The following is an 8,650-nucleotide window of genomic DNA, read 5'->3' as shown; positions in this document are numbered from 1 at the left end:
CAATTATTTTTTGTTTATTAGATTTCTTTTATTTTCCATTTCCCTCTGTCTGGTCACTTCTGCATCTAACACCCTAACCTACATTTCAACTTTGCAAATGAACATTTTGTTTCCTTGTCCCTGGAGCATGGGAAGGAGCTTGCCAAATTTTAATTTCTCAAGGGAAGTGTGTCTGAGTCTTCAGTGATAACACTTTTGGATGGTGGGAATTTTTATCCCACTTTAGGACCGTGAAGATTAAATTGAAACTTTCTCATTCCAACTCATCCATCTCCACGTTCCTTTAAGCAATAGCTCCTGAGCCTGGCAACTCACGGGACCACTGAGATGCTCTATGGTACATCACCTAATCTGAGCTTGGACAGGGAGAGTTTTTTATGCCAATCCCTAAACAGATGTTGCTTATTATTGGGCTGCTCTCAGGTTTGTAATTCTACCATCACATCCTGTAAACTTAGCAATTTCACCTTTCCCTTCACTTTAAGGAAGATGATCTTTCATATCCTGGTTTGTACTTAGGGATTTTTAGTGTTGGGAATCTTTAATAAAAGTACAGGGGCTTCCCTGGTGGCGCAGTGGTTGGGGGTCCGCCTGCCGATGTGGGGGGCGCGGGTTCGTGCCCCGGTCCGGGAGGATCCCACGTGCCGCGGAGCGGCTGGGCCCGTGGGCCGTGGCCGCTGGGCCTGCGCGTCCGGAGCCTGTGCTCCGCAACGGTAGAGGCCGCAGCGGTGAGAGGCCCGTGTACCGCAAAAAAAAAAAAAAAGAATACAGAACAATTGTAAATACTGAGGCACTTAATAACAGAGCCTCAAAACACATGAAGCAAAAACTGACAGAAATGCAAGGAGAAATAGGCAAATTCACAATTATATTTAGAAATTTCCATACTTCTCAATAATTGAAAGAACAAGTAGAAAGAAGCGAATAATAAGGAAATGGTAAGGAAATAGAGAACTTCAACAGCACTGTCAACGGTCAGCTAATTAACATTTATAGAATACTCCAATCAACAATTACAGAAAACACGTCTTTTTCAAGTATGTATGCAACATTTACAAAGATTGAACATATGACTGGTGATAAAATAAGTTTCCATTAATCAAAACAATTCAAGTAAAAAATATGTTAATGCCTCAAAACCCTAACAGAGGGCTTGACTGAGGAAGGGCCACACCACCCAGGGTAAGCCAACCTGGACCCATCTCTGAGCTTTTTCCGCTGGAGCTAGCAGACAAGTCAGGATTTTGTCTCTCACATCATGTTGTATATCTGGGGCCTCCAAGGGTCACTTTTTCCACCTCACAGAGGAAATCAATGAATGATAGATAAGAACAAGCTCCACAGAGAGAAGCAAAGCCAAGAGGCAGGAAATAAGAAAAATTAAAAAAGACAAACTTCAAAAAAATTTTTAGACTCTAGATTCAGTTATTCATGATACCATTCATGATATTCATTACTATATTCCACAGTTAAGGTATTTAATTTTTAGTTTTGCTTATCCAGTTGGTTTTGGGTCTTATCACTTGAAACCCTAATGGTCCTAACTATAATGGTAACACTACGGCTCTGTGGGTTTCTCACATCTTCAACTGAACGCTGATCCACACACAGCAGACTTAAAGTGCCAATACTCCCTGTGGTATCCCAAAAGGGGTGTCCTTGTTGAGATTTAGGATGCCTTTGGATTCAGACAAGCCAAGGCTGAACTGAATCTAGGCTGTATGTGTTGATTACTAGCTGTCTGAGCTTGCGTGAGTTACATATACTTGAAACTCATATTTTATCCCCAATGTGGATAATAATATCTGTATTTTAAGGAAAGGCATTAATATAAGCTTAAAGAATTTAGGAGACCTTTAAAGTTTAAAGTTCGTAAGTGTAGCACAGAGCTAGCTAATATTACTCTGCTCTTTCAGATTTTTATAAATCTGACTTAAATCCTATATTTATATAACTGATGGGAATTCTAATACCCCCTCTAAAAGTTTCTAGACTTCTTGGCTCCCAAAAAGTGAATAAACATCTGTGAAACAGAACTACTTTGTAACAGAACCCCGCAAAGCACAGTCATTAAATAGAAAATATATAGAACAGGTGATCAAGTGTCCAGACTGCTCATAGGGACTTGATGAGGAAGTATCACAGCAAGGTAGTCAAGGTAGTCAAGGCCCAGGGTTATAGATTAAGATAGGTAAAAAACAGATGAAGCAGACATCAAGCCTATAATGAATTAACTCTAGGACAATATGTCTTCTGACCTCTATGCTTATGATTCACTTGTGAATATTGGTGCCCAAACAAGGAATAGTTCTCTACAGATGGAGCAGTTTGTCTCAGCCTTTTATTCATCATCATCCCTCAAAGAAAACTTTTTAGACATCTTTTTCTTAATCACCCACCCCTTGAAAATTTAATACCTTAGATATTCTGTGTATCTGTTTATATGGTCCCTTTGAAGGACCATAAGCCATTGTAATATGTAAGATATTTTTGCCCCCCCCCAAATGAAGACCAATTTTCACCGCTTTGGGGATGATACCTCCTACAATGAGAATGCATGAGACAGAATTTGTTCTTTGTTGCCAAAAATTAGAGGTTTTTTAGACACTTTTCTGGCATCTACTCTTCTGTTAGACCCCTTAGATTGTTTGGGACGGACTAGTGAGTTGGTCTAAAATGTTTGCCAGAGGGTCAGGGAGGACAGGAGGTGGGGGAAAATTGGGAGAATACTCTATGAGAAAAAAACAAAGATAATAGCAAACAGTTATCAAGTGCTTTTTGTGTGTCAGCCATTTTACTAACTGCTTTACATATAATACTTCACTCAACACTCTCAAATTTCTCGTGAGGAGCTTATTATTCTTTGTAAGTTATGAAAAAGAGAGCTGATTCTTAGAGAGGTTTTATAACTTGTCCAGGATCGCACTTCTTGTTTTGTTATCCTGCTATACTTTGATGAGGAAGATGTGGAAGGCTCAAAGAAGTCAGGAAATAGTATGCATACAGTGGTGAGATATTTTCCATGGGATGGGAGAAAAATCTCATGATACTGAGGATCAGATTTCACTGACAGTAGCCTAGCCCAAATTTGGAACTAGAAGGACAACCAAACCACATCAGTCTGACTTGGTTGTGTATATTTTATAGGACCTATATTTTATACAATAGGCTTAGGTCTCAAAATCCTGAATTTTAGTGGGATGAATAGGGGAGAACCTGATAGTCCCAGACATCATGATAAGGGACAGTACAGAGCGAAGCTTCAGCTTGTATGTAAGGGAATGTGTCCCCAGAAGACCTGTCACTGTGGTTAAATGCTGCTAAGACTAAGAAGTAATACAAATCATCCAATTAATATTCAGCAGATATCTAAGAATTATGCTCAGTGTGTGATTCATGTCCTCCATTCACCCATTAGTATGGAGTCCTTAGATCTTGGGTAAATGGACCTAAATGACTATGAGAAATTAGATGCTTTCTGAAATGCAAACTGAAGTGCGAACCACTTCATTTTCTCTTAGAAGCCTTCACCATTATAACAGTCTACATGCAGAAAAGAATCCCTTCTTCCTTTGACTATCAGGACTCTTTATGAATCCTTTCTTCCTTTGAGTATCAGGGCTCTTTATGTGCATACCTCGTGTTTTTATTTTGCACTTTTGTTCTATTTCCCCTATAATGGTGTAGCAAACTATTGCCCAAAGGCCAAATTTGGCCTGCCATTTGTTTTTGCATGGCCCACAAGAAAAGTATTTTTTTATATTTTTAAATCGTTGAACAAATAAAAAGGAGAATATTTTATGATGTAAAAATTATATAAAATTCAAATTTAAAATTTCAGTGTCCATATATTTAGATTTATTGCTACCAGCCACATTCATTCTTTTTTTATGTATTATCTATGGCTATTTTAGTGCTGTCATGGCAGAGCTGAATAGCCGTGATGTAGAATGTATGGCCCACAGAGTCTAAAATATTTTCTATCTGTCCTAATACAGAAAGTTTCCCAACCCCTGCCCTAGAAGACTATAAATTTCTTGAGGTAGCGGCCATATCTGAACACAACTTTGATACCCCACAATGCTAAAAGCACTGTCTACAACAAAGTCAATGCCTACAAAATGATCAACTGTAACTTTGTTTTAGAGAAGGCTGAGAATAAAGATATAGTTGGTCAAATCAGAGGAAAAATATGACCTTTGTGACCTTGTAATTGCAGATACTGAGATGAAATTCAGAGATACTTTAGGCTCAGTGATGTCCACAGGTAAAAGGGGCACATTTGTCTATACACATGTGGACTATTAACCTTCACCATTCTCGGACTTCCCTGGTGGTGGAGTGGTTAAGAATCCGCCTGCTGGGCTTCCCTGGTGGCACAGTGGTTGAGAGTCCGCCTGCCGATGCAGGGGACGTGGGTTCGTGCCCCGGTCTGGGAGGATCCCACATGCCACGGAGCGTCTGGGCCCGTGAGCCATGGTCGCTGGGCCTGCGCGTCCGGAGCCTGTGCTCCGCAACGGGAGAGGCCGCGGCAGTGAGAGGTCCGTGTACCACAAAAAAAAAAAAAAAAAAAAGAATCTGCCTGCTAATGCAGGGGACACGGGTTCGAGCCCTGGTCAGGGAAGATCTCATATGCTGTGGAGCAACTAAGCCCATGTGCCACAACTACTGAGCCCACGTGTCACAACTACTGAAGCCCCCATGCCCTAGAGCCCATGCACCACAACTACTGAGCCCACGTGCTGCAACTACTGAAGTCCATGTGCCTAGAGCCCGTGCTCCGCAAAAAGAGAAGCCACTGCAATGAGAAGCCCGTGCACCGCAACAAAGAGTAGCCCCCGCTCACCACAACTAGAGAAAGCCCGCGTGCAGCAAAGAAGACCCAACACAGCCAAAAAAAAAAAAAAAAACCTGCACCACTCTCAAATCTCACTCCTGTATCTCTTCCTCCTTCCCCTGTACTCTCAGCCATGGGTACTCCATCTTATCTCACAGAGAAAATAGGTGCCGGTGGAAACCCTTCAACTTCTGATCACCAACACCCAAATGCAAATCAACCAAAAACCAATCAACTGACTTAATAATGAGACCAAAGAAAAAGAAGAGTCCCTCTTTTATACTCCTTGAAGAGAGTGAGAGGACCCACTATTACCATATTTTTTGTCTCCTTCCCTTACCTATCCCTTGTTTAATCATTTCTTTCCCCCCTTTTACCTTATTTAGGTTTATCCTCAGAGACAAGGTACACTCACAGACAATGCCAGCTCACAAGATTTACAGAGATTAAGTAGGGTTTCGGTGTCTGTGTGTGTGTGTGTGTGTGTGTGTGTGTGTGTGATGGGGAGGCGAATACAAGAAGGCCTTTAATGTGGAGATTTGAGAATAACATCTGCAGAGCAGACTGACCTATCCTGATAACACAAAATCAAAGCTGTATTATCTTTCACTGGCTTCTCCAAGAAAACTGCTTTTCTTAGATTAACTATGTCTTAACATTGTATTTATTTATTTCCTTGTTTATTTGCTTATATTTTCCCCAAGATCTCAGAGAAAAGAAAGTTTGCTGAATTTTCAGAAATTACAATTTAACCTTCTGAATGGTACCCAATATACATGCAATAGTTTTCTTATTAAATTATTCATATGCTAATTAGCAGTAACTGAATCTCGTATTTTTCTTAAATAATGTCATTGTGTACAAACACCCTTGATCATATCCTTATCATGGTAAAATACGAATTTGGTTGATGTTTCTCCTCTCATTTATTTCCATGACTCAGAGTCTGTATATCCACATGCAGTAGGTCACGCACAAAAACATTTTAATCAGCATTGATAGCGACGCCCTCCTTAGGATAGTGACTCACACAATTAATGAACGTGACTATATATGCCACACAATATTTTAAGTGAGTGTTCAAATATGAAAATGCATTTTGCTCCCAGTGGAAATACAATAACCTCCTTAAAATGTGGTTGAATAAAATCAGTGTTCCAAGGTAAGATCCAAGATTGGGTCAATGATTACAACAATTTTTCATGCTGCTATCAAAAACAATAAATGATATTTTCCTCAAATACTCTGAGGCCATATGAATGGCTACTGAGTGGTTAACAGTGAGAAGTTCTATTGCAGCAGGGCTTAAATTCTCTGAACATGCTGCTGTGACATAAAAACACCCTTACATCCCACACCCCAACCCAATCACTTAGCCTCCTACCCAGTATCACCAGTACACATTTTGTCATCTCCTTCCTGGTTGCCAGGGCAATGCAGTTACAATGCTTCATATCTGAGTTGGGTGGGAAAGCATACAAGCAAAGCTCTTTTCTCTAAGTGATGCTCATGATTCATCAAGTTGCCAGTTTGACGTTAATCCAGATAATTGCCCTAGTAGTTTCTGAAAGGCCCCCTTCACCTCCTTATTCCTCAGACTGTAGATCATGGGGTTCAGCATGGTGTCAAAATGGCATAGAAGAGAGAGATCAACTTCTCCTGAAGGACAGAGGGGCTGGAGCGTGGTTGGATGTAAGTGAAAATGGCCATGCCATAGCACAGGACAACTACTGTGAGGTGAGAGGCACAGGTGTGGAAGGCTTTCTTTCTCCCCTCTGTGGACTGGACCTTTAGGATGGTGGAGATGATCTGGATGTAGAACAAGAGAACCAAGCAGAAAGGTGCCATCAGCAGAACAATACTAGCAACCATGATTGCGATCTCATTGGAGGAGGTGTCCACACAGGCCAGCCTGACCACAGCTAGGAGTTCACAGGATATGTGATCAATATAGTTGTTCATACACATGGGCAACTGAAAGGTGATGGCGGTCTGCATGAGAGAGTTGACAGAGCCACTGACCCAGGATGTGATGGCCAACCTAGTACAGAGCCCTCCATGCATGATGACCGAGTATCTCAGGGGGTCACACACAGCCACATAGCGGTCATAGGCCATCACTGCCAGTAGAACAAACTCAATCCCACCCAGGCCCCGGGAGGAAAATAACTGGGCTGCACAGCTCACATATGGGATTCCTTTATGTTCTGCAAGAAAATGCACCAGCATCTGAGGGACAATGCTTGTGGCATAAGAGACATCAACAAGGGAGAGGTTGGTGAGAAAGAAATACATGGGAGTGTGGAGTCGGCTGTCCAATCTGATCAGAAGAATAACAAGGAAGTTCCCCAGCACTGTCACCAGGTACATAACCAAGAACAGGACAAAGAGAGCAACCCGAGTGTCCCAGTCACTGGACAGGCCGAGGAGAATGAATTCTCTCACCAAAGTCTGGTTATCGGCTCCCATTTAAAAATGTGAGGATTATTAATCTGCGGAGAGAGACAGAAATAACAGAATCTACTGAATCACAGAACCATAAAAATAACTTTTATCAATACAAACTACATACAATTGGCCACCCTTAGATGTTTCACATCACTCATGGGCCAAGATGACAGGCTTCATCCTGATATACACTGTATCCATTCTGCATCAGAGAACAGGACAGCACCTTCATAAGGACTTGATGTTGTCCCTGGGAGGCCCAGTTAAAGCCTGAAGATAATGCATTACAATTTTAGGAGTTCCACATCTTTACCAACTTGCCTAAGTTTCTAGGGCAAGGGAAGGATGGTAGATAACAATGGCAGGCAAATTGATAACAGTGAAGAAAAGCTTGGTGCGAAAGTTACAAAAACTACCTTAAATATGTCAACTAGATCCATTATGATGACATGTATAAATCTATTATAAAAAGAAATATTGAAAAGAGGCAGGGGCTTGTGAAAAGATCTGGAATCAGAGAATCTAGGTTTGAAAGCTGATTTTATTTACCAGCTATGTGATGTGGGTTTAGTGACAAACTTTTACATATGAAACAGATAATATTCTACAACTCACAAGTACATTTAAGCTCACATGTAGGTAATTTATGGAGAAAGTACTCTGTGAACTGTTACTTGTAGCAGTACTGTAGTAGTATGGGCATTAGTAGTCATATGATCTCTGCCTTGGCGTAAATAAAGTAGCAAACATGATTTTCTCATGCAACGCCCCCCTCAACAATTCAGTCATAAATAATATTGGAGGCAATTTTTAATAGAACTGAGGGCTTAGGAATAGCTGGGTCACTTTGAGGACCTGGGGACCATTTGTCTTTCTGACAGCCTTGGGTCTCTTTAGCCTCAGTGAGATACAGTGGGGTAGATGATTGTAATTGTACCTTGTTATTTTCATTTTTCTCCTTTCAACTTGCTGCTGTTAAAAATCTACCCTTTTATATGGGCTCAAAATGAAGGAAATGAGAGTGTGAATGCTTGACTTTTTATTTACAAGAGAGAAAGGGAAGCAAATGTTTAAATACCTTTCTTAATTGTCTAAGGCAGAGAAGGAGGTATGAATTCATGTAGATGTACAGAGGAATGGAGTTGACTTTTTGCTTTCTTTCACCCAGAAAGTGCTTTTTCAGTAGAACTGTACGTTATAATGTCAATTTGGAATATTAGTAAGAAGCCATTTACATCTTTAAAAATATTTTATAGGACTGATTCATTATTATTTCTCCATGCCTGCCTAATTCACTAACTTTTCTTGCAGTGTACAAAATAAAGTACAAAATAAAGGAAAATAGGAGATAAGGCAGTAAGAGGG

The 8,650-nt window shown here is 40.7% G+C and overlaps 1 protein-coding gene across 1 annotated transcript; it reads right to left on the bottom strand.

Moving 5' to 3' along the window:
• Window positions 1-6,451: 6,451 nt before the first annotated feature.
• On the bottom strand, window positions 6,452-7,306 carry LOC132496221 (olfactory receptor-like protein OLF3). Its single transcript, XM_060108465.1, has one exon. The coding sequence runs from the start codon at window positions 7,304-7,306 to the stop codon at window positions 6,452-6,454; it is 855 nt and encodes a 284-aa protein (XP_059964448.1).
• Between the last annotated feature and the right edge of the window lie 1,344 nt (window positions 7,307-8,650).

The sequence above is a fragment of the Mesoplodon densirostris genome, chromosome 9 (assembly GCF_025265405.1).
Source record: "Mesoplodon densirostris isolate mMesDen1 chromosome 9, mMesDen1 primary haplotype, whole genome shotgun sequence".
NCBI classification, from domain to species: domain Eukaryota; kingdom Metazoa; phylum Chordata; class Mammalia; order Artiodactyla; family Ziphiidae; genus Mesoplodon; species Mesoplodon densirostris.
Note: the sequence above shows the minus strand (reverse complement) of the source record. Positions and strands in the feature narration are given on the sequence as shown.